Genomic DNA, 26,177 nt, shown 5'->3' on the forward strand with positions numbered 1-26,177 from the left:
CCTTCAGAAAGTATTCATACCCCTTGACTTATTCCACATTTTGTTGTGTGTCAGCCTGAATTCAAAATGACTGAAATATTGTTTTTTTCTCACTCATTTATAAACAATTCCCCATAATGAAAATGTGAAAACATGTTTTTAGAAATGTTTGCAGATTTATTGAAAATGAAAAACAGAAATATATAATTTACATAGGTATTCACACCCCTGAGTCAATACATGTTATTTTTTTTATTTTTTTTATTTAACCTTTATTTAACCAGGTAAACCAGTTGAGAACAAGTTCTCATTTACAACTGCGACCTGGCCAAGATAAAGCAAAGCAGTGCGATAAAAACAACAACACAGAGTTACATATGGGGTAAAACAAAACAAAGTCAAAACTACAACAGAAATACATATATATACAGTGTGTGCAAATGTAGCAAGTTATGGAGGTAAGGCAATAAATAGGCTATAGTGCAAAAATAATTACAATTAGTATTAACACTGGAATGATAGATGTGCAAGAGATGATGTGCAAATAGAGATACTGGGGTACAAATGAGCAAAATAAATAACAATATAGGGATGAGGTAGTTGGGCGGGCTAATTTCAGATGGGCTGTGTACAGGTGCAGTGATCGGTAAGGTGCTCTGACAACTGATGCTTAAAGTTAGTGAGGGAGATAAGTGTCTCCAGCTTCAGAGATTTTTGCATTTCGTTCCAGTCATTGGCAGCAGAGAACTGGAAGGAATTGCGGCCAAAGGAGGTGTTGGCTTTGGGGATGACCAGTGAGATATGCCTGCTGGAGCGCAGACTACGGGTGGGTGTTGCTATGGTGACCAATGAGCTAAGATAAGGCGGGGATTTGCCTAGCAGTGATTTATAGATGGCCTGGAGCCAGTGGGTTTGGCGACGAATATGTAGTGAGGACCAGCCAACAAGAGCGTACAGGTCACAGTGGTGGGTATTATATGGGGCTTTGGAGACAAAACGGATGGCACTGTGATAGACTACATCCAATTTGCTGAGTAGAGTGTTGGAGGCTATTTTGTAAATGACATCGCCGAAGTCAAGGATCGGTAGGATAGTCAGTTTTACGAGGGCATGTTTGGCAGCATGAGTGAAGGAGGCTTTGTTGCGAAATAGGAAACCGATTCTAGATTTAACTTTGGATTGGAGATTCTTAATGTGAGTCTGGAAGGAGGGTTTACAGTCTAACCAGACACCTAGATATTTGTAGTTGTCCACATACTCTAGGTCAGACCCGTCGAGAGTAGTGATTCTAGTCGGGTGGGCGGGTGCAAGCAGCGTTCGGTTGAAGAGCATGCATTTAGTTTTACTAGTGTTTAAGAGCAGTTGGAGGCTACTGAAGGAGTGTTGTATGGAATTGAAGCTCGTTTGGAGGTTTGTTAACACAGAGTCCAATGAAGGGCCAGATGTATACAAAATGGTGTCGTCTGCGTAGAGGTGGATCTGAGAGTCACCAGCAGCAAGAGCGACGTCATTGATATACACAGAGAAAAGAGTCGGCCCAAGAATTGAACCCTGTGGCACCCCCATAGAGACTGCCATAGGTCCAGACAACAGGCCCTCCGATTTGACACATTGAACTCTATCTGAGAAGTAGTTGGTGAACCAGGCGAGGCAGTCATTTGAGAAACCAAGGGTATTTAGTCTGCCAATAAGAATGCGGTGGTTGACAGAGTCGAAAGCCTTGGCCAGGTCAATGAAAACGGCTGCACAGTACTGTCTATTATCGATCGCGGTTATAATATCGTTTAGGACCTTGAGCGTGGCTGAAGTGCACCCATGACCAGCTCGGAAACCGGATTGCATAGCGGAGAAGGTACGGTGGGATTCGAAATGGTCGGTGATCTGTTTGTTGACTTGGCTTTCAAAAACTTTTGAAAGGCAGGGCAGGATGGATATGGGTCTGTAACAGTTTGGATCTAGAGTGTCACCCCCTTTGAAGAGGGGGATGACCGCGGCAGCTTTCCAATCTCTGGGGATCTCAGACGTTACGAAAGAGAGGTTGAACAGGCTAGTGTGATGTCACGAGAGGCTGTGTCCTGGAGGGACGTTACATCCCCCTGAGGTGGCTGCAAAACCCAGACAGCTATGGCTCCATCTGCTGGTATGGTCGGGAACTCCACCCCTCTATGGCCAATCTTCCCACGCAGCTGAAACAAATCAGGAGCTGATGAGCTGAAGGTTTGTGGAAGGGAAGAGACACACTGAGGGAGTGTGTGGGGGGTGAAGAGACACAGTCTCCAACCTGGGCTCTCTGGAGGACAAGAGTGCTGCACGTCCACTTCCATGAGGAATATAAGGATTTGGAGATACTTACCTTTGGGAAATACTCACCTTTGGATATATGCACCTGTGGAAATACGTGAGAGACATTTGGAAGGACTTTTTGCTGGGTTGGCCACTAGCTGCAACGTGGACTACAGTAAGGCTGGGGAAAAGTTATCTGAGCGAGTGAGAATTATGACTTTGGATGTGGAAGAGACATCCCTGAACTGTTAACCCTTAAAGAGCCACAAGAGAACAGAATTTTGTTATATTTTCGTTAATTTCCCAAGACCTATAATAAAATCCTTGTTTTGTTTGAACCTTGTCTCCTTGCACTACTTGAGCAACCCCGCTGAAAGCTGTGTAGCCTCTCGTGACGTCACAGATGGTGGAGAATACGGGCACGCTCAAGCGTTAATAGTGCATGTCAGAGGAGGATACCGAAGGTTTGATCACCCAGTTTTCCAAGTTGGCCGTAGGCTCCCCGCCGACTGAAATGGAGGACATATTGAAAGCCCTTGTTGCTGGCCAGCAAGCCCAGATGCAAGCAAACGTGGCTCTCTTGGAGGAGCAAAAGAAAGCCAACCTTCTGAAGGCAGAGGAATTGCAGTTGCAGAGACAGAGGGTGGTCCAAAATACCCGCCCAATAAAGGCAAGTGACTTTATATCTAAGATGGGAGCTACCGATGACATTGAGGCATACCTGCATGCCTTTGAGGCCACGGCCACTAGGGAAGCCTGGCCCAAGCAACAGTGGGTTGGTCTGTTAGCCCCCCTTTCTAACCGGGGAATCGCTGAATGCTGTCCGGGACCTGGGCCCTGACCAGGTTACTGACTATGATGCCCTGAAGTCTGAGATCCTCAGCAGATATGGACTCACAAAGTTTGGTATGGCCCAGCGCTTTCACAGCTGGACCTTCCAACCAGACCAACCTCCTCGGGCGCAGATGCATGAACTTGTCCGAATCGCAAGGAAATGGCTGGATCCGCAGAGGAATACAGCAGCGGCGGTGGTGGAGGCCGTTGTGGTGGATCGTTACCTCACGCGCCCCTGCCTTATGAGGCAAAACGGGTCATCAGTCAACAGGCCTTGACCACGGCTGATCTGACCGTGGAAGCTGTGGAAAAGTACCAGGCCACAGCGGAGATGCTGAATGCTTCCCGAAAAGACCCCAGGAGTGCGGCCCCACCACAAATGGGAAGAACCCGTCCAAAGGACCCCAAGGTCTCGAACCCAGCCACGTCAGGACTTATCCCGGCTCCAGGGGGGAGCCAGAAACCAGGCGGGTCCAAGAAGAGTACACCAGGAGGGGGAAACTCGACAGTGTTACCGGTGTGGGGAGATGGGACATATCTCCTGGCAGTGTGGGAAACCAGCCGATGAACCTATGCCCACTGCGGAGTCCTCCAGCTCAGCACCCACACACCGTTTTGCCTCGCTCTTGGGAGTCGTAGATGGCGGCCCAGATCGACCCCCCACCTGCCCGGTAACTGTGAATCACCATGATGTGGAGGCCTTACTGGATTCTGGTAGCCGGGCCACCCTGGTGCGTAAGGATTTGGTGGGCCCAACGTGTCTGACCCCGGGGAAAGTCCTCCCAGTTTCCTGTGTCCATGGGGACACCAGAGAATACCCCATTACTGAACTTACAATGACCAGCACACGGGGAACCATACACACGACGGCGGGGGTGGTTGATTCCCTCCCCGTCCCTGTCCTAATTGGACGAGACTGCCCAGCCTTTTACCCACTCTGGAGAGAGTCTCAGGAGAGGATAACCCGAGTACCTCGGAAACGGAGAGGCAAGACTCATCCTGGGAAGGCTCCGGTGCAATCCTCCGAATTACTCACTCCCGCCCGGGCTCTGATAGGGATGGCAGGTGCCCAGACCGACACAGAGACGGAGCTACAGAATCTGGACAAAGAACTGTCTGGTCTGAAGGGGACCGCTGAGAGGTATCGTTTGTTAAAGCAACAGTTAGACATGAAGACAGAAGAGTTAGATATCCTCCAGGCTAAACTCCAACAGAGCTCCTTCCATAAGCAACAGGAGGAGCTGGAGAGGCTGCGCAGGACCATCGAGGAGTGTAAGGAGGTCCAGAAGAAGGCAGAGGAGAAGTACAAGGTGTTGGAGAACAAGATGAAGAATGCGGAGGCAGAGAGAGAGAAGGAACTGAAAGCGGCTCAACAGAAGCTAAACTCTGCTAAAACCAAGGCTGATGCGTTCAGTAAGAAACTCAAGGAGAGACAACAGGAGGCTGAGTCCCTGGTCCTAGAGTTGGAGGAGTTGAAGAGAGAGCAGTCTGGCAAGCACCACGGCAATGCGGACGCCCTCTCCCGGCGTGATGCCTTCTTCGCTGCCTTTACCCCGACGAGGACGTCGGTCCCGAGGAGGGGGATGTGTGATGTCACGAGAGGCTGTGTCCTGGAGGGACGTTACATCCCCCTGAGGTGGCTGCAAAACCCAGACAGCTATGGCTCCATCTGCTGGTATGGTCGGGAACTCCACCCCTCTATGGCCAATCTTCCCACGCAGCTGAAACAAATCAGGAGCTGATGAGCTGAAGGTTTGTGGAAGGGAAGAGACACACTGAGGGAGTGTGTGGGGGGTGAAGAGACACAGTCTCCAACCTGGGCTCTCTGGAGGACAAGAGTGCTGCACGTCCACTTCCATGAGGAATATAAGGATTTGGAGATACTTACCTTTGGGAAATACTCACCTTTGGATATATGCACCTGTGGAAATACGTGAGAGACATTTGGAAGGACTTTTTGCTGGGTTGGCCACTAGCTGCAACGTGGACTACAGTAAGGCTGGGGAAAAGTTATCTGAGCGAGTGAGAATTATGACTTTGGATGTGGAAGAGACATCCCTGAACTGTTAACCCTTAAAGAGCCACAAGAGAACAGAATTTTGTTATATTTTCGTTAATTTCCCAAGACCTATAATAAAATCCTTGTTTTGTTTGAACCTTGTCTCCTTGCACTACTTGAGCAATCCCGCTGAAAGCTGTGTAGCCTCTCGTGACGTCACACTAGTAATAGGGGTTGCGACAATTTCGGCGGCTAGTTTTAGAAAGAAAGGGTCCAGATTGTCTAGCCCAGATGATTTGTAGGGGTCCAGATTTTGCAGCTCTTTCAGAACATCAGCTGTCTGGATTTGTGTGAAGGAGAAGCGGGGGGGGGCATGGGCAAGTTGCAGCGGAGGGTGCAGAGCTGGTGGCCGGGGTAGTGGTAGCCAGGTGGAAAGCATGGCCAGCCGTAGCAAAATGCTTGTTGAAATTCTCGATTATTGTAGATTTATCGGTGGTGATAGTGTTTCCTAGCCTCAGTGCAGTGGGCAGCTGGGAGGAAGTGCTCTTATTTTCCATGGACTTTACAGTGTCCCAAAACTTTTTGGAGTTAGTGCTACAGGATGCAAATTTCTGTTTGAAAAAAGTTAGCCTTTGCTTTCCTAACTGCTTGTGTATATTGGTTCCTAACTTCCCTGAAAAGTTGCATATCGCGGGGGCTATTTGATGCTAATGCAGTACGCCACAGGATGTTTTTGTGCTGGTCAAGGGCAGTCAAGTCTGAGGAGAACCAGGGGCTATATCTGTTCTTAGTTCTGTATTTTTGAATGGGGCATGTTTATTTAAGATTGAGAGGAAATTACTTTTAAAGAACAACCAGGCATCCTCTACTGACGGAATGAGATCTATATCCATCCAGGATACCTGGGCCAGGTCAATTAGGAAGGCCTGCTCGCTGAAGTGTTTTTGGGAGCGTTTGACAGTGATGAGGGGTGGTCGTTTGACCGCGGACCCGTTACGGACGCAGGCAATAAGGCAGTGATCGCTGAGATCCTGGTTGAAGACAGCGGAGGTGTATTTAGAGGGTAAGTTAGTCAGGATGATATCTATGAGGGTACCCATGTTTACGGATTTAGGGTTGTACCTGGTAGGTTCGTTGATAATTTGTGTGAGATTGAGGGCATCTAGTTTAGATTGTAGGATGGCCGGGGTGTTAAGCATATCCCAATTTAGGTCACCAAGCAGTACGAACTCTGAGGATAGATGGGGGCAATCAATTCACATATGGTGTCCAGGGCACAGCTGGGGGCTGAGGGGGTCTGTAGCAAGCGGCAACAGTGAGAGATTTATTTCTGGAAAGGTGGATTTTTAGAAGTAGAAGCTCAAACTGTTTGGGCACAGACCTGGATAGTATGATAGAGCTCTGCAGGCTATCTCTACAGTAGATTGCAACTCCACCCCCTTTGGCAGTTCTATCTAGACGGAAAATGTTATAGTTGGGGATGGAAATTTCAGAATTTTTGGTGGCCTTCCTAAGCCAGGATTCAGACACTGCTAGAACATCAGGGTTGGCGGAGTGTGCTAACGCAGTGAATAACTCAAACTTAGGAAGGAGGCTTCTGATATTTACATGCAGGAAACCAAGACTTTTACGGTTACAGAAGTCAACAAATGATAGCTCCTGGGGAGTAGGAGTGATACTGGGGGCTGCAGGGCCTGGGTTAGCCTCTACATCACCAGAGGAACAGAGGAGGACTAGAATAAGGATATGACTAAAGGCTTTAAGAACTGGTCTTCTAGTGCGTTGGGTACATAGAATAAAGGGGGCAGTTCTCCGGGCGTTGTAGAAAAGATTCAGGGCATTATGTACAGAAAAGGATATGGAAGGATATGAGTACAGTTCAGGTAACCCTAAGCGTTGGGTAACAATGAAAGAGATAGCGTCACTGGAGGCACCGATTGAGCCGGTCTCGGCGTGTATGGGGGGTGGAACAAAGGAACTATTTGAGGCAGTTTGAGAGGGACTAGGGGTTCTACAGTGAAATTGTATAATAAGAACTAACCCAAACAGCAATAGGCAAGGCATAATTGACATGGGAGAGAGGCATAAAGCAGTCACAGGTGTTATTAGAGAGAGCTAAGACAACAACTGGAAATAGCGATAACGTTTGGGCTAAGGCTAAACAGAATAAACAGGACAGGGTACCGTGTAAAGGAGCAGTCCAGCAGGCATCAGCTGTGCAGCTGAGTGATCATAAGGTCCAGTGAACAGCAATATGTGAGTCCGAGAGCAGTTCAAATTGGTGCTTCAGCACAGCTAGCAGGGAGCACAGTTGTAGTTTGCGTGTGCTAGCGGGCCGGGGCTGGCAGATGGAACTTCGTGGTCGTCGCAACGGGAAGCCTGTTGAAACCACATCAGACTATTTCGTCGGCAAACCAGTCGTGTTGGATCGGCGGGGCTCAGTGTCAACACTAGGAGGTCCCGTCCGGTTGACAGAGAGGTAGATAGCCGGGAGATGGTGTTATATCTAGCCTAGTTGTAGAAGAACGGACATCTGCACAGTTTCACATTGTACATCACTCTGTCGTTTAATGACATGTGCCACACATTCTGACAACCCATTCATCCGTAACGCAGCACACTGTCGTAAACCATAACAACGTACAGTACGACGTACAGCACATCGTACCATACATAACATTTCCCCCCCCTTTCCAAAACCAGGGACTGGTACCATATATAAAATGTCCATAGGGCAAGAACCTAGAGTGATACCTGTAAGAAATAAACATTAACCCTTAAACGGATGGACTCTCCAAACTAGCCAGTTCAGTCCATTAACCTGGAGGTTGACTAAGACACCTAACGGAGCCTAAGAATGAAAAGAGGTTAAGTAGTCCCCCAGATAAGCAGGGCGAGTTCGTACCCGCATAGGCCTTTCTTCAACCGCCACCGCTTGTGGCTCTGGCCCTTGGGGAACCCACAGAGGCTGGGGCTCAGGTGGTAGTGGTGGAGGAGGTCCATCCGGTGGCGTCTCTGGCCTGCATGTCTGTTTTGTGTGCCTTCGTGTTCCTTGAGGGGCAGGGACTTTTCTGAGGCGGCTGGCGTGCCAGCGTGATCCATTGCTCATCATGAATGTGGCGGGCCCCAGTTGTCGACTGACCTGCAAGGGGTCCGACCAGAATGAGGCCATTTTGTTGCACCGCTGAGGCCGTCGGGCTCGGACCCAGTCTGACACTTGGATGATCAACTTCTTCACCCTGTGTGCCTTGTCAAAACGCTGTTTCATTGCTCTTTGGTGCCTGGTCACTGCCTGCTGTTCTTGGGTGCGCCTAGTCGCGGTTCTGCTACTCTCTGTGTTCTGAGTCTGTCCAGTGGCAGTTCCATCTCACGACCTAGCATGAGGGATGCCGGGGAGACCTGTGTTGTTGTGTGTTTGCTTGCTCTGTAGTGCATTAGCGTTTGATTCAAAGCAGTTTGGAACGTGCACCCCTGGACCAGGTGCGCTCTGATGCCGTTCTTCAGCGTTTGGTTGAAGCGTTCCACCCCTCCGTTAGCTTGTGGGTTGTAGTAGGCCGTGCGGATGTGTTTGATTCCCTTGTTGCTGAGATATGAGGAGAACTCGGCAGAGGCGAGAACTGTGTTATCCACTCCAGTCAGCAGATGGCGATATGCGTCTTTCAGGTGGCGCTTCTTGCGTGACGTATAATCTAGTGGTCTTCAACAACAAAACGGCTGATTCAACCACCTCGGTAGCTTGCTTGCTAACATAAACCGAAACATTGAAGCTCTGTAGACCATTTGGTTTGTATTAACATCAGTGTTTTAAACACACTGTCTGCGTCTTTACTAGTTACTCCATTTAATATTTACGTTGTTAGTCAGTTAGCTGGCTGGTTAAATTAGCCTAGCACTAGGCTAGTCGCTAATGCTAACTAGCTAGTTAACATCTCCGACCATGAGTTCACTAAGCTACTTCCACCCTGCTAAAGAAGAGGAGGTCTGCTGGACGGAGAAAGAAACTCTCGTGAAAGAGGAGAAGGAAGAGGAGGCTGTTACAGTTAAAACAGAAGTAGAGGGTGAAGCTGTTACAGTGAAAGAAGAGGAAGAAGAAGCCTTCAGAGTGAAAGAGGAAGAGAAACAAGAGAATGCCGTTTTTGTAGTGAAAGAGGAGGATATGACTGTATTAGTAAAAGAAATGGAACAAGTTTTTGGAGTGAATGAGGAGGGGGAGATTACTGTCACATTGGAGGAGGAAGAGGAGATGAATGGAGATCAGATTAACACCAGTGAGTACTGTCTTAAAAACAGGGGCACAAACTATGTAGTTGTTGAATCAATGTCTCTGAATATCTCTTTCTTTTGAACTGATGTGTGATTTTAACGGGTAATTCTACTGAAATGGGCGATTCCAGCGCTATGGACGTTCCATTTGCACGCAAAATCACAACTTGATTAATGTCTCACAGAATGGAAAGAGTTTATACCCAGGAAATTGGACTTGGCATGTTGGAGAAATAAAGCACATAGAATCTTTATGGATGTTACATGAAATGGACAAGCTTTTTGGGGAGACTGAACATATTAGCATAAGTATGTGGTCGATTCTGTGGGAAGGTCAACCTGAGCGTACACAAATACAATTAGTATTTCCAAATGAAACCACGTTCATAATTATCCTTAAGGTCTATATGGTGGAGTTCAGGCTTTATTTGAAACGTTTAAGGAGGAAATTGCATTAATTTAGACTATTACAGAGACTATTATTTTTGTTATTTTCTAAACACAACACATTTACACTATATGATCACTTTGTGCATTGAGTCTGAGAGATATATTTATATAGTCCCGTGTAGCTCAGTTGGTAGAGCATGGCGCTTGCAACGCCAGGGTTGTGGGTTCTATTCCCACGGGGGGCCAGTATGAAAAATAAAATAATGTATGCACTCACTAACTGTAAGTCGCTCTGGATAAGAGCGTCTGCTAAATGACTAAAATGTAAATGTAAATGTTAGCTGGGGCCCATTGTCCGTGGTAAGGGTGAGGGGTAGGCCCCACCTTGTGAACAGGCTGTCTAGGATGTCCACGATGGCCTGTGCTGTGACAGTTCCGACAGGAACCACTTCTGGCCACTTAGAGTGGAGGTCATACACCACCACCAGGAAGCGCTGATGGTTCAGGGACTGCGTGTCCATGGATCTCGCCACAGATGTCCAGTTGGATGTGCTCCCAGGGGTGGGACGGCCATGCGAGAGGCTGCAGGGGGGGTGGGGCGGACTGTCCTGTTTTCCCACTGAGGAGGCATGCAGCACAATCCCTGACCAGGGCTTCAATGTCGTGGTCGATGCCTGGCCACCACACAAGGTCTCGACATCGCTGTTTGACCTTCACTATGCCCAAGTGACCCTCGTGCGCCATGGATAGAACACGCGCACGCAGGCCACTCGGGACCACAGTGCAAAACCCTCGAGAGACACAGACTTCTTCCCAGCAAGAAAGTTCGTGCTTCACTCTGGCGAAAGTCGCCAGCTCTTCCGGCACACGTGCTGGCCATCCAGTGCGTATGTAGGTGCGCAGGGTAGACAGTGTGGGATCCTGTTCCGATGCTTGCTTCAGCTCCTCCAGTGAGACGACTGACTGAAGAGGAGCGTAGAGCATTTGTACAAGCTCTGTTTCGTTGTCGTCTGGCAAGACGGTCGGAGTAGGAGCGTCAAAGGAGCGTGAGAGGAGGTCTGCCACCACGTTATCCCTCCCGGAGTGAACTTCAGCTGATAGTCATACTGTCTGAGGCGGTCGGCCCATCTGTGCAGCCGAAGTGGCTTGTGGCCAGTTCCTGATGCTGACAGTAGCGTTGTGAGGGACTGGTGGTCGGTTCGGAGTGTGAACAGACGGCCATATAGGTGGAGGTGCCACCTTTCGCACGCCCAGACACAGGCCAGTGCTTCTCGTTCGCCCACAGAGTACCGTTGTTCTGTGGGGCTCAGCGCCCTTGAGGCGAAGGCGACGGGCCTCTCAATGCCATTCTGCAGCTGTGAGAGGACAGCTCCTAGTGCTCCAGCTGAGGCGTCACATGTGACAATGGTGTGGCAGACGGGGTCAAAGTGAGCCAAGACTGGGGCTGTGGTGAGCTGGCTCTTCAGTGAGCCGGACCGCGTCTGAGCAGGCTGCCGTCCAGGCCCATGGCTCATCCTTCTTGAGGAGCTGGCGAAGGGGCGCTGTGGTCTGAGAGTAGTGGGGCAGAAACCGGAGGTAGTAAGCTGTCATGCCCAAGAATGAGGCCACCTGAGAGGCTGAGGTCGGTTCCGGGATCCGGTGGACGGCTTCAATGTTCGACATGAGTGGGGCAATGCCTTTGGCCGACAGGCGGAAGCCCACAAACTCGACGGCTGGAGCTGCAAAGGTGCACTTTCCACCGTTAAGGGTCAGGTTGTTCCGAGTAGAGCACTGAATACTCTGTGGAGTCGATAATCATGGATGTGGAAGTCAGGGCCGTGGACCACGATGTCATCCAGATAGACCGCCACCCCAGGTATTCCAGCGAGGATGGTGCTCATCACCTTCTGGAAGCAGCTGGGGGCGGAGCTAAGTCCAAAAGGCATGCGTGTATATCTGAACACGCCAGCATGTGTGACAAAGGCCGTGAGGTCTCTGCTAGCTGCATGGAGGGGTACCTGAAGATAACCCTGACGAAGGTCAAGCTTCGTGAAGATCGTGGAGCCATGGAATTGTGCGGTCAGCTCCTCAGCTGTAGGCAAGGGGTACTTATCCGGGACAACGGCCTTGTTCACAGCACGGAGATCCACACAGGTCCGGATTCCACCTGACTTTTTGGTTGCAATGACCAAGTTTGAAATCCAGGGGGGCAGCGTTGACTGGCTCAATGATGCCTGCATCCAACTGTGACTGGAGATCTTTTGTGACGTCATCACGCAGTGCAAAGGGAATGCGCCGCAGGGGCTGCATGACTGGGGTCACTTCCGGATTCACTAGGGGCCTGTGAGTAAAGGCTGTGAGGCAGCCCAGTCCATCAAACAGAGTCGGCCAGTTCTGTTGCCATGTGCAGGTAACCTGGTAGATAGCTGACCCACTGTCATCTCTCAGTGTGAATCCCAAGCCTGTGAAGAGGTCGAGGCCCTGGAGGTTGGCACCCCGCTTTGCAACATGAAATGTGAATGATGGCAGATGTTTGGTGCCGTAGTGTACTGGGACCTGGAGGGTGCCTACAATGTCTATCTTGGATCTACCGTACCCACACAGGGCAGTGGAGGGCTGTTGGAGTGGTAGGTGACTGAAAAACTTGTAGTAAGTGGCAAGGTTGAGCAACGACACCGCAGCGCCAGTATCCAGCAGCAAAGGCAAACCCACCTCACCCAGCTGCATAGTGCATGTCCTGAATGACACATGGTTGGTGGAGACGGTTCGGATTTCCGTGTGTTCATGTTGAGAGTGAGATGAAACTAAGGGCCTGTTCTGGGTGGAGCTAGTAGCAGGGGCAGAACGACACACTTTCGCAAAGTGATTGTATTTTGAACAGTTCTTGCATATTTTTCCACGGGCTGGGCAGTTTGAAGCCCTTGAATTGTGAGAGCTAGCCCCACAGTTGCCACAGCTACTTCTGTTTGTTTGTCTGTGTGCCTGCTGCACGGGCATGTCGGTGTCTGTGTCCATGCAGCTATCGACGCAGGAGGGCGTGCGCAGCGCGTGATCGTTGTAGTGCGCCTGCTCGGGCTGAAGCTGCTGTGTGAGAATGGCTGGGGGCCGAGTGTATGCTGCAGAGCTGTCTGTTAGCATAGAAGAGCATTCCAACGCCGCTTCAACCTGGAGTGTTATTTTAATAGCTCCATCTAGTTGTAAATTATCCGATTCCAAAAGCAGTTTCTCCCTTGTCTTTTCACATAACGTCCCCTCTATCAACTGATCCCTGATGATCTCGTCCTGAAGTGTCCCGTAGTTACAAGAGCTAGCCAAATCCCTCAGATTAGCCACGTAGCTTTGAATGGACTCACCCGGCCGTTGGTGTCTCTTCCGTAGCCGGTAGCGTCGGAGGAGCACTCGCTCTTTCCCGGCGAAGTGGTTCCGTAAGAGGCTGACTGCAGCAGTGAATGTAGGAGCCGATCCAAGCGCTCTGAAAATCCTCTGTCCCTCTGTACCAAGGCAGTGACGGAGCAGTGCTGTCCTCCGCTTGTCGGAGATTGTAGAAAAGTCCATAGCTTCTAGATAAGTGTTAAAACTATCAAGCCAGTTATTCCACGGGACTGGAGGTTCGCCAGGCACGGCGAGGAATGGTGCTGGCGGTGGTAAACTGAATTCAGCCATCTTCGTCGCCAATGTTATATCTAGCCTAGTTGTAGAAGAACGGACATCTGCACAGTTTCACATTGTACATCACTCTGTCGTTTAATGACATGTGCCACACATTCTGACAACCCATTCATCCGTAACGCAGCACACTGTCGTAAACCATAACAACGTACAGTACGACGTACAGCACGTCGTACCATACATAACAGATGGGCCTGAGGCTAGCTCAAGGCTAACTGGTGCTTGCTACAGGGCAATGGTAATCAGCCAACAACAGGTTGCAGCTAGCTAGCTGGTTGCGATGATCCGGCGCTAGGGTCCAGTGATTCCGGCAGAAAGTCCAATAAGCTCTGGGTCGATAGCACGCTGGGTCGATAGCACGCTGTGCAGACTGGCCGACGAATTGTCCAGGCTAGAGCTAGAGCTGGCTGGTGGATAGTGTAGGCCACGGACAGTGGTGAAGACGCTAACGGTGACTAATATCAAGTAGCCATTCAGTTGCAGCTACACTAGTTTCAGCTAGTTTCAGCTTACGGTTCTTGATGAAAGTTATAAAGAAATAATAGAATCCTTTCCACGTTGGGTGAGGCGGGTTGCAGGAAAGTATATTTAGTTAAAGAATGAAAAGTAAAAATTTAGAAATATATATAAAATAGACCAAAAAAAACAAGAAACGGGATATTTACACAAGGAGAATGAATAAAAGCGACCGCACTGCTACGCCATCTTGGACTGTCTTGACTGTTAGAATCACCTTTGGCAGCAATTACAGCTGTGAGTCTTTCTGGGTAAGTCTCTAAGAGCTTTGCACACCTGGATTGCAAAATATTTTCCCATTATCCTTTTCAAAATTCTTCATTGCTAGACAAACATTTTCAAGTATTGCCATAGATTTTCAAGCAGATTTAAGTCAAAACTCTAACTCTGCCACTCAGGAACATTCACTCTTCTAGGTAAGCAACTCCAGTGTAGATTTGGCCTGGTGTTTGGAAAGCAGACTGACCCAGGTTTTCCTCTAGGATTTTGCCTGTGCTTAAATCCATTCCGTTTATTTTTTATCCTGAAAAACTACCCAGTCCTTTACAAGCATACCTATAACATGACGCAGCCACCACTATGCTTGAAAATATGGAGAGTGGTACTTAGTAATGTGTTGCATTGGATTTGCCCCAGACATAACACTTTGTACTCAGGACAACAAGTGAATTGCTTTGCCAAATGTTTTGCAATATTACTTTACTGCCTTTTAGCAAACAGGATGCATGTTTTGGAATATTTGTATTCTGTACAGGCTTCCTTCTTTTCACTCTGCCAATTAGGTTAGTATTGTGGAGTAACTACAATGTTGTTGATCCATTCTCAGTTTTCTCCTATCACAGCCATTAAACTCTGTAACTGTTTTAAAATCGCCATTGGCCTTATGGTGAAATCCCTGAGCGGTTTCCTTCCTCTCCGGCAACAGAGTTAGGAAGGACACCTGTATCTTTGTAGTGACTGGGTGCATTGATACACCATCCAAAGTGTAATTAATAACTTCACCATGCTCAAAGGGATATTCAATGTCTGCTTTTTTTATTTTTACCATCTACCAATAGGTGCCCTTCTTTGCGAGTCATTGGAAAACCTCCCTGGTCTTTGTGGTTGAATCTGTGTTTGATAATCACTGCTTGACTGAGGGACCTTACAGATAATTTTTTGTGTGGGATACAGAGATGAGGTATTCATTCAAAAATCATGTTAAACACTATTATTGCAACTTATTATGTGACTTGTTAAACAAATTTGTATTCCTGAACTTATTTTGCCATAACAAAGGGGTTGAATACTTTAATGAATTTGTAAAAATTTCAAAAAACATTATTCCACTTTGACATTATGGGGTATTGTGTGTAGGCCAGTGACAAAACAAATATAAATGTAATCAATTGTATATTCAGGCTGTAACACAACAAAATGTGGAAAAAGGGGTGTGAATACTTTCTGAAGGCACTGTATACTGTATAGTTGTATTAGTTGTATAGTTTTATCTACTGAAATGAATCGAGTATGGCTTAATTGTTGTACTCACTGAAGTCATTGGAGATGCTGTGGTTGAGGTTCCTGTAGAACTCTGTCCGATGGGCTTTCTTCAACCCTGTACACAGGCCAAAGTCTGAAAGCTTCACATGGCCCTGGAACACACACACACACGGTTAGTTGTGATACACCACTTCCTGGGAATGTTTTAGTAATACTGCGTGACAACACCAGAGAGTGTTTCTGAAATCACACTTCCTGTGGCGACTGTGAAACAGTGTGTGTGTGGTTTTATCCTTCTAGACAGAGTCGACAGACAGACAGATCACCACATTCTAATGCTGGTGTCATCCTCCTGTGGTGTGTGTGTGTGTGTGTGCGCGTCTGTGTGTAATGATGTAATTTCAACCAGATTTCAACCTGTTTGTAATTATGTAATTTCAACCAGGTAGTGTGTATGTGTACCTTAGAGTCCAGCAGTACGTTGTCAGGTTTGATGTCTCTGTGTATGAAGCCCATCTGGTGTATTGAGTCTATGGCCAGGACCGTCTCAGCCACATAGAACTGAGTCTCCTCCTCTGACAGAGTGTCCTTTTTCATCAGCAATGTCATCATGTCACCTGCAGGGGGTGCCACACAGACCATCAGCATCATACACACACACTAACTCACACACACATGCGATTGCAAACATGCACGCACACACACACATGGACACACACACGATTGCAAACATGCACACACACACACACACACACACATAACACACACCTCCAGCAGTGGAGGCTGGTGGAAGGAGCTATAGGAGGATGAGCTCATTGTAATGGCTGGAATTTAATACATGGAACGGAGTCAAACATGTGGTTTCCATATGTTTGATGTGTTTGATACCGTTCCATAAATTCCATTCCAGCCATTACAATGAGCCCGTCCTCCTATAGCTCCTCCCACCAGCCACCACTGACCTCCAGGTAGGAACTCCATGAGTAGGTAGAGGTTAATCTTGTCCTGGAAGCTGTAGAACATCTTGACCACCCACAGACTGTCTGCCTGCACCAGGATGTCCCTCTCAGCCCTGATATGCCCCACCTAACATAGAAATACAACACAGATCACACAGAATTAACACACACACACATTTTCTCTACACTCATTAGTGCTGAGTGATTAGTGTTTTTTGAGGTTGGTTCGTTTTCGATTCGATTATTTTTTTTAAGAATCACGGTTTCGATTTTGGTTCCGATTATTTTTTTAAACATTAAATGAATCACGAAATAATGACATGGAAATTCCAAAACTAAAAATATTGAACATTCAATTGCCAAAACATTGAACATTTTCCATCGTCTCTGTCAGGTCCACACTGGGCAGACATTAATAAATAAAATATTTCAGTTGTGTGTATCACTTAGTTTTTATTTGATGACTTTATTATTTTTCATTCCTTAAAGTCATAATCTCTGCTCAGGCAGTGGCAGCCAGCCAGCCAGACAACGTTATCTCTGTGCTCCCCATTCTGTACTGTCATTAGTCATCCTATTTAGCTAGGCTAGCCTGCGTAAGTATGCTGCAGAGCTGTCTGACAAAATCATTTTACTAGTCTTTCAAAGTAGATAAGGCATTCTTTCACGAACTGTCCCTATCTCTCGTCTTTGTGTTGTGTACATTCCTCTCTCATGCGGTCTATGCGGTCTGTGTGTATCTAACCTAATGTAGCAGGCGGAAAAGTGTATCCATCTCTGTCCGAGCCGAAAATAATAGGCGCAATTGATTACGGTCATTGTACTTAATTACCATGTTTCTGAGCTGAACTAGGTTGAATATTTGCTTAATGAAAACTACAACTCCCTTCAGCCCAGTGTCCCACATAGTACTTCACTTGATTTCTCTCCTGAATGATTTGATTTCTCTACAGAGATACGGCGCATTGGGCTTATAAAAAAAATTATACAACGGAATTCAAGTAATTGGAATGATGTCGGACAATTAGTTGTTTAATAACCAAAAAAAATTCTGACATTTCAGTTAATCACTCAGCACTACATTCAGAAATAACTATGGCTGTAGCTAGCGAGTGGAACGAGCTGCAAAAAAAAACACTCAAACTGGACAGTTTTATCTCCTTCTCTTCATTCAAAGACTCAATCACGGACACTCTTACTGACAGTTGTGGCTGCTTCGTGTGATGTATTGTTGTCTCTACCTTATTGCCCTTTGTGCTGTTGTCTGTGCCCAATAATGTTTGTACCATGTCTTGTGCTGCTACCATGTTGTGCTGCTGCCATGTTGTGTTGCTACCATGTTGTTTTCATGTTGGGTTGCTACCTTGCTGTGTTGTCGTGTGTTGCTGCCATGCTATATTGTTATCTTAGGTCTCTCTTTATGTAGTGTTGTGTAGTCTCTCGTTGTGATGTGTGTTTGGTCCTATATTTACAGTGAGGGAAAAAAGTATTTGATTCCCTGCTGATTTTGTACGTTTGCCCACTGACAAAGAAATGATCAGTCTATAATTTTAATGGTAGGTTTATTTGAACAGTGAGAGACAGAATAACATCAACAAAAATCCAGAAAAAAGCATGTCAAAAATGTTATAAATTGATTTGCATTTTAATGAGGGACATAAGTATTTGACCCCCTCTCAATCAGAAAGATTTCTGGCTCCCAGGTGTCTTTTATACAGGTAACGAGCTGCACAAGCCTGGAATGGGCTACAAGACCATTGCCAAGCAGCTTGGTGAGAAGGTGACAACAGTTGGTGTGATTATTCGCAAATGGAAGAAACACAAAATAACTGTCAATCTCCTTCGGCCTGGGGCTCCATGCAAGATCTCACCTCGTGGAGTTGCAATGATCATGAGAACGTTGAGGAATCAGCCCAGAACTACAAGGGAGGATCTTGTCAATGATCTCAAGGCAGCTGGGACCATAGTCACCAAGAAAACAATTGGTAACACATTACGCTGTGAAGGACTGAAATCCTGCAGCGCCCGCAAGGTCCCCCTGCTCAAGAAAGCACATATACAGGCCTGTCTGAAGTTTGCCAATGAACATCTGAATGATTCAGAGGAGAACTGGGTGAAAGTGTTGTGGTCAGATGAGACCAAAATCGAGCTCTTTAGCATCAACTCAACTCGCCGTGTTTGGAGGAGGAGGAATGCTGCCTATGACCCCAAGAACACCATCCCCACCGTCAAACATGGAGGTGGAAACATTATGCTTTGGAGGTGTTTTTCTGCTAAGGAGACAGGACAACTTCACCGCATCAAAGGGACGATGGACGGGGCCATGTACTGTCAAATCTTGGGTGAGAACCTCCTTCCCTCAGCCAGGGCATTGAAAATGGGTCGTGGATGGGTATTCCAGCATGACAATGACCCAAAACACACGGCCAAGGCAACAAAGGAGTGGCTCAAGAAGAAGCACATTAAGGTCCTGGAGTGGCCTAGCCAGTCTCCAGACCTTAATCCCATAGAAAATCTGTGGAGGGTGCTGAAGGTTTGAGTTGCCAAACGTCAGCCTCGAAACCTTAATGACTTGGAGAAGATCTGCAAAGAGGAGTGGGACAAAATCCCTCCTGAGATGTGTGCAAACCTGGTGGCCAACTACAAGAAACGTCTGACCTCTGTGATTGCCAACAAGGGTTTTGCCACCAAGTACTAAGTCATGTTTTGCAGAGGGGTCAAATACTTATTTCCCTCATTAAAATGAAAAATATTTATAACATTTTTGACATGCGTTTTTCTGGATTTTTTTGTTGTTATTCTGTCTCTCACTGTTCAAATAAAACGACCATTAACATTAGACACTGATCATGTCTTTGTCAGTGGGCAAATGTACAAAATCAGCAGGGGATCAAATTATTTTTTCCCTCACTGTATATACACTACCAGTCAAAAGTTTGGACACACTTACTCATTCTAGGTTTTTTCTAAAATTTTACTATTTTTTACATTGTAGAATAATACTGAAGACATCAAAACTATGAATTAACACATATGGAATAAGTCGCTCTGGATAAGAGTGTCTGCTAAATGACGTAAATGTAAATGTAAATGTAGTGACCAAAAAAGTGTTAAACATTTTATATTTGAGATTCTTCAAATAGCCACCCTTTGCCTTGATGACAGCTTTGCACACTCTTGGCATTCTCTAAACCAGCTTCATGAGGTAGTCACCTGGAATGCATTTCAATTAACAGGTGTGCTTTCTTAAAAGTTAATTTGTGGAATTTCCTTCCTTCTTAATGCGTTTGAGCCAATCAGTTGTGTTGTGACAAGGTAGGGGGGTATACAGAAGATAGCCCTATTTGGTAAAAGACCAAGTCTATATTATGGCAAGAACAGCTCAAATAAGCAAAGCGAAACGACAGTCCATCATGACTTTAAGACATGAAGGTCAGTCAATACGGAACATTTCAAGAACTTTGAAAGTTTCTTCAAGTGCATTCGCAAGAACCATCAAGCGCTATGATGAAACTGGCTCTCATGAGGACCACCACAGGAATGGAAGACCCAGAGTTCCCTCTGCTGTAGAGGATAAGTTCATTAGAGTTACCAGCCTCAGAAACTGCAGCCAAAATAAATGCTTCACAGAGTTCAAGTCACAGACACATCTCAACATCAACTGTTCAGACGGGACTGTGCGAATCAGGCCTTCATGGTCGAATTGCTGCAAAGAAACCACTACTAAATAAGATGAAGAGACTTGCTTGGGCCAAGAAAAATGAGCAATTGACATTAGAACGGTGGAAATTTGTCCTTTGACTTGAGTCCAAATTGGAGATTTTTGGTTACAACCACCGTGTCTTTGTGAGACGCGTGTATGTGAATGGATGATCTCCGCATGTGTAGTGCCCACCGTAAGGCATGGAGGAGGAGGTGTTATGGTGTGGGGGTGCTTTGCTGGTGACACTGATTTATTTAGAATTCAAGGCGCACTTAACCAGCATGGCTACCACATCATTCTGCAGCGAAACGCCATTCCATCTGGTTTGGGCTTAGTGGGACTATCATTTGTTCTTCAACAGGACAATGACCCAACACACCTCCAGGCTGTGTAAGGGCTATTTTACCAAGAAGGAGAGTGATGGAGTGCTGCATCTGATGACCTGGGCTCCACAATCCCTGACCCCAACCCAATTGAGATGGTTTGGGATGAGTCGGATGGCAGAATGAAGGAAAAGCAGCCAACAAGAGCTCAGCATATGTGAGAACTCCTTCGAGACTGTTGGAAAAGCATTCTAGGTGAAGCTGGTTGAGAGAATGCCAAGAGTGTGCAAAGCTGTCATCAAGGCAAATGGTGGCTATTTGAAGAATCTCAAGTATAAAATATATTTTGATTTGTTTAACACTTTTTTGGTTACTACAGGATTCCATATGTGTTGTTTCATAGTTTTGATGTCTTCACTATTATTCTACAATGTAGAAAATAGTCAAAATAAAGAAAAACTCTGGAATAAGTAGGTGTGTCCAAACTTTTGACTGGTACTGTATATTTATTTTTTAAATCCCAGCCCCCGTCCCCGCAGGAGGCTTTTTGCCTTTTGGTAGGCCGTCATTGTAAATAAGAACTTGTTCTTAACTGACTTGCCTAGTTAAATAAAGGTTCAATAACATTTTAATTACTGTAAACAAAGTGAAATATCCATAGTGCGTTGGGAAAATAAGGAATACGTTTCAACACGACAAGGCTAAGGGAGGAATGTGAAGTATCCCTGTGGCCTTAGATACTTGAGCAAATAAAAGATAAAGAGACACAGAGAGAGCGAGAGAGAGAGAGAGAGAGAGAGAGAGAGAGAGAGAGAGAGAGAGAGAGAGAGAGAGAGACACACACACACACCTGTTCCTTCTCCAGCATGTCGGCCTTGCGCAGGATCTTCATGGCGTAGATGTGACCTGTGTCCTTCTTCTGGACCAGACGCACCTGGAAATCAGGGGACAAAAGGTCAAAGTTGAGCCAACATGGCAACAAGACGTTCACAAGGTCATAGCCAATGGAAGGGCATTTACACTATCATCATCATCATCAATACATTTTCTGAAACAGTGGATTAGGAAATTGTGGTTTGGATGTTCAGACTGTGAAATGGTAACTATGGTAACATTGTAAAATGGTAACTAATTACATTGTAATAACCTAGTTAGAATTCCAATAGCTCAATGTATGCTTACCTCTCCAAAGGCTCCTCGACCAATCACCTTGAGGGACTCAAAGTCTTCCAATCCCAGCCTGGTTCTCTTCAGCCTCAGGAACTCTGTCTCCTTACGCGCGTGCTGGGAGCGCCGAATACGCTTCTGCAACACAGGGTGAGTGTAAGTGTGTGTGTCTGTGCATGTGACACTGCTAGTGTATTCGCAGAGTACGACCCTACCTTAAACAGAAAGCGGCACAGGTCCTATTCCAGGCACTTGTCATCTCCCGTCTGGATTACTGCAACTCGCTGTTGGCTGGGCTCCCTGCCTGTGCCATTAAACCCCTACAACTTATCCAGAACGCTGCAGCCCGTCTGGTGTTCAACCTTCCCAAGTTCTCTCATGTCACCCCGCTCCTCCGCACACTCCACTGGCTTCCAGTTGAGGCTCGCATCTACTACAAGACCATGGTGCTTGCCTACGGAGCTGTGAGGGGAACGGCACCTCCTTACCTTCAGGCTCTGATCAGACCCTACACCCAAACGAGGGCACTACGTTCATCCACCTCTGGCCTGCTAGCCCCTCTACCTCTACGGAAGCACAGTTCCCGCTCAGCCAAGTCAAAGCTATTCGCTGCTCTGGCACCCCAATGGTGGAACAAGCTCCCCCACGACGCTCTGGATAAGAGCGTCTGCTGAATGATGTAAATGTAAATGTATGTGTGTTACTATACTCACCTCTTCATCAGGCAGTCCCTCCTCATTCATCACCATCTCCAGCTTCTGTTGCCTGGCAACAAAATTGGGGTTGAGGGTCAAAAGGCAAAGGTTAGGGTCAAATATGCTGATTCAGGAAGACACCTCCCAACCTGCAGCTCCATACTGATCACTATACTACCTGCTGTTTCAGTTCTGCATGACAGTTATGGAGGAACGGTAACAGAATTGGAATGAACCATTCAAACATTCTCAAAGAGAAACAAACCAAACATTGGTGGGTAGGTTGAGCTGTGACCAATGTTCCCTCTAAGCTGCGTGCGAGCACGGGCACACAGCTCCCCCACAGAAGAAATAGCAGCCCGCACAGAGAAGCACGAGATTGAACTTCACTCAAATGTCTAGTTTTCACCGTTAGCTAACACTATCAACGTTTCCCTTTACTGTGGAAATTGTGATTGAATCAACGCAATATTTGCAACATACCGAAACAAAACAAAAACTAACTATGCAATAGTTTTTGTTGTAAGCAGAACGGAGTAGGATTCTATTGCATTGACAAGCACAACTCAGGCCTGTACCGGTGCGCCATAACCAATCAGAGCTGCAGTAGGCCTATATGCAAATAGACCATTGCCATATATGGATCTGTGCCATTCACTTTGAACTGGACTGTGTTTACAGCATGAGCGGTCGTGAGTAGATGAAACTGCTTCTAAAGTGATAAATATGTGATACAACTGTAGCCCCTGAACAAACTGTATTAACTATATAAACCATTCAACTTTTCACATTCTCTCTCACCCTCTCTCTCTCTCTTGCGCTCGTCCACAGAAAACACAGCACTGACAGAGACTATCTGGCAACATACACAAAGCTAAACAGTGGGTGTTCAGAACATTTAAAAGGATTTCATTTTGCCTTATCCCTGGCATTTCTGAATTCATTGAATGTGAATATCCCAGGACCCTGGTCAGACGGCTGAAGCTCAACAGTGCTTATCAATCTTATCAAATTAAAAGTACTTCCAGAAGCATTGTGAAAATAATTGGTCATGGGAAAAGTACATTTTACAAATACACTGAAACATTGTTCAGACTTTCTTTACCACTAGATTTATTGCATTGTATTGCCTACATGCATTAGCAGGGTGAGGTTACACCACACAACCATTACTCCACCAGGCAGGGTGGGGCTCTAAGCAGAGAGAGAGATCACGTTGAGGTCAGTGATGTGTAACATCTCTGTCTCTCTAATCTCTTCCTCTTGTTTGTGGCAAGCCACTGTGCTGCCTTCTCAGCTTCTGACATGTTTTAAGGCATCATCTTTTCTTTTCAGAACTGTTCCAATGTAAATTATCTTCCTAGTTCCAGTTTGTGTGAGCATGGTGCATGTGTGTGTGTTTGTTTACGTGTGTGTGTGTGTGTGTGTTAATGCCATAACACCCACCTCATCTCTCTCTCCTCATGCTGGTCTATCAGGTTACAGTAGAAGTTCTCCAGGGTCACCATAGCCATGTTCACTCTCTCCTTCGTGTGGTTACTCATCGAGGAGCATGAGGAATGACCCCTCGTTGCCATGGTTACCTACCTACCCACACACACACAAATTGGAGCACACATTAGTGTAAAGTGTCCTATGCCCTACTATCGACGGATGTCCCCTATTATGTGGGCTCCAGCTGGTCACCACATCTCTCTGATGGATATGAATGATTGATTAGCATAATTGATGGAGCTAAATTGAACCACACTTCCACAATAAAAATTATACCAAATTGTTTAATTCATTTTTATGCCTTTCATAGTGAGGCTGCAGTAGCCTATTGGGTGTGAAATGCTGTTTAGCATTTGTAAAATTGTGAAAGGAAGTAGTCATGACATACAGACACACACAGAGTTTGACAGCGAAATGTAAGTGAGCTTGATAGGTTTGTCTTTGTATTTAATTAATGAGAGATTATACATTTTAAAAAGTGTTTAAAAAACTATGTTACTTGGTCTATCCCCACATTCTCTATCTCTATCCTTTTTTAAGTAGTTATATTAGAGTGAACTTTGATATTGAAAAAAACATCTCAGTAAAAACAGGTAGACTTTTAAAAAATGTGTGCCAATAGTAGATCATTAATCCAGCGTGATGAACATTGCATACCATAAAAATATTCCCTTATTATGCCAAATAATTGGTTATTCTATATTACAGTGAACTTTGAGGGCATATAACTCAAGTTTTCCACAGACAAATTGGCTGGTATACATATTTTGAGATGTGTGCCACTAGTAGATAATTAATACAGTGTGATTACTATTGCATACCATAAATTGCAGTGAGGGAAAAAAGTATTTGATCCCCTGCTGATTTTGTATGTTTGCCCACTGACAAAGAAATGATCAGTCTATAATTTGAATGGTAGGTTTATTTGAACAGTGAGAGACAGAATAACAACAACAAAAATCCAGAAAACGCATGTCAAAAATGTTATAAATTGATTTGCATTTTAATGAGGGAAATAAGTATTTGACCCCCTCTCAATCAGAAAGATTTCTGGCTCCCAGGTGTCTTTTATATAGGTAACGAGCTGAGATTAGGAGCACACTCTTAAAGGGAGTGCTACTAATCTCAGCTTGTTACCTGTATAAAAGACACCTGTCCACAGAAGCAATCAACCAGATTCCAAACTCTCCACCATGGCCAAGACCAAAGAGCTCTCCAAGGATGTCACGGACAAGATTGTAGACCTACACAAGGCTGGAATGGTTGGTGTGATTATTTGCAAATGGAAGAAACACAAAAGAACTGTCAATCTCCCTCGGCCTGGGGCTCCATGCAAGATCTCACCTCGTGGAGTTGCAATGATCATGAGAACAGTGAGGAATCAGCCCAGAACTACACGGGAGGATCTTGTCAATGATCTCAAGGCAGCTGGGACCATAGTCACCAAGAAAACAATTGGTAACACACTACGCCGTGAAGGACTGAAATCCTGCAGCGCCCGCAAGGTCCCCCTGCTCAAGAAAGCACATATACAGGGCCGTATGAAGTTTGCCAACGAACATCTGAATGATTCAGAGGAGAACTGGGTGAAAGTGTTGTGGTCAGATGAGACCAAAATGGAGCTCTTTGGCATCAACTCAACTCGCCGTGTTTGGAGGAGGAGGAATGCTGCCTATGACCCCAAGAACACCATCCCCACTGTCAAACATGGAGGTGGAAACATTATGCTTTGGGGGTGTTTTTCTGCTAAGGGGACAGGACAACTTCACCACATCAAAGGGACGATGGACAGGGCCATGTACCATCAAATCTTGGGTGAGAACCTCCTTCCCTCAGCCAGGGCATTGAAAATGGGTCGTGGATGGGTATTCCAGCATGACAATGACCCAAAACACACGGCCAAGGCAACAAAGGAGTGGCTCAAGAAGAAGCACATTAAGGTCCTGGAGTGGCCTAGCCAGTCTCCAGACCTTAATCCCATCGAAAATCTGTGGAGGGAGCTGAAGGTTCGAGTTGCTAAACGTCAGCCTCGAAACCTTAATGACTTGGAGAAGATCTGCAAAGAGGAGTGGAACAAAATCCCTCCTGAGATGTGTGCAAACCTGGTGGCCAACTACAAGAAACGTCTGACCTCTGTGATTGCCAACAAGGGTTTTGCCACCAAGTACTATGTCATGTTTTGCAGAGGGGTCAAATACTTATTTCCCTCATTAAAATGCAAATCAATTTATAACATTTTTGACATGCGTTTTTCTGGGTTTTTTTTTGTTATTCTGTCTCTCACTGTTCAAATAAAACTACCATTAAAATTAGACACTGATCATGTCTTTGTCAGTGGGCAAACGTACAAAATCAGCAGGGGATCAAATACTTATTTCCCTCACTGTACAGTGGGGAAAAAAAGTATTTAGTCAGCCACCAATTGTGCAAGTTCTCCCACTT

The 26,177-nt window shown here is 46.1% G+C and overlaps 1 protein-coding gene across 2 annotated transcripts in view; it reads right to left on the reverse strand.

Moving 5' to 3' along the window:
* LOC121578119 (serine/threonine-protein kinase 38-like) overlaps positions 1-26,177 on the reverse strand; it is a 51,628-nt gene that overhangs the window by 4,762 nt on the left and 20,689 nt on the right. For both annotated transcript variants that reach the window (XM_041892229.2, XM_041892228.2), the window contains exons 2-8: positions 23,688-23,828; positions 22,260-22,311; positions 21,562-21,684; positions 21,230-21,313; positions 16,357-16,480; positions 15,857-16,011; positions 15,444-15,546 (exon numbers count right to left, since the gene is read on the reverse strand). In XM_041892229.2, coding sequence (XP_041748163.1) covers positions 15,444-15,546; positions 15,857-16,011; positions 16,357-16,480; positions 21,230-21,313; positions 21,562-21,684; positions 22,260-22,311; positions 23,688-23,818 — 772 coding nt within the window. In that variant the 5' untranslated portion in view covers positions 23,819-23,828. The remainder of the gene's footprint in view (positions 1-15,443; positions 15,547-15,856; positions 16,012-16,356; positions 16,481-21,229; positions 21,314-21,561; positions 21,685-22,259; positions 22,312-23,687; positions 23,829-26,177) is intronic.

The sequence above is a fragment of the Coregonus clupeaformis genome, chromosome 12 (assembly GCF_020615455.1).
Source record: "Coregonus clupeaformis isolate EN_2021a chromosome 12, ASM2061545v1, whole genome shotgun sequence".
Lineage (NCBI taxonomy): Eukaryota > Metazoa > Chordata > Actinopteri > Salmoniformes > Salmonidae > Coregonus > Coregonus clupeaformis.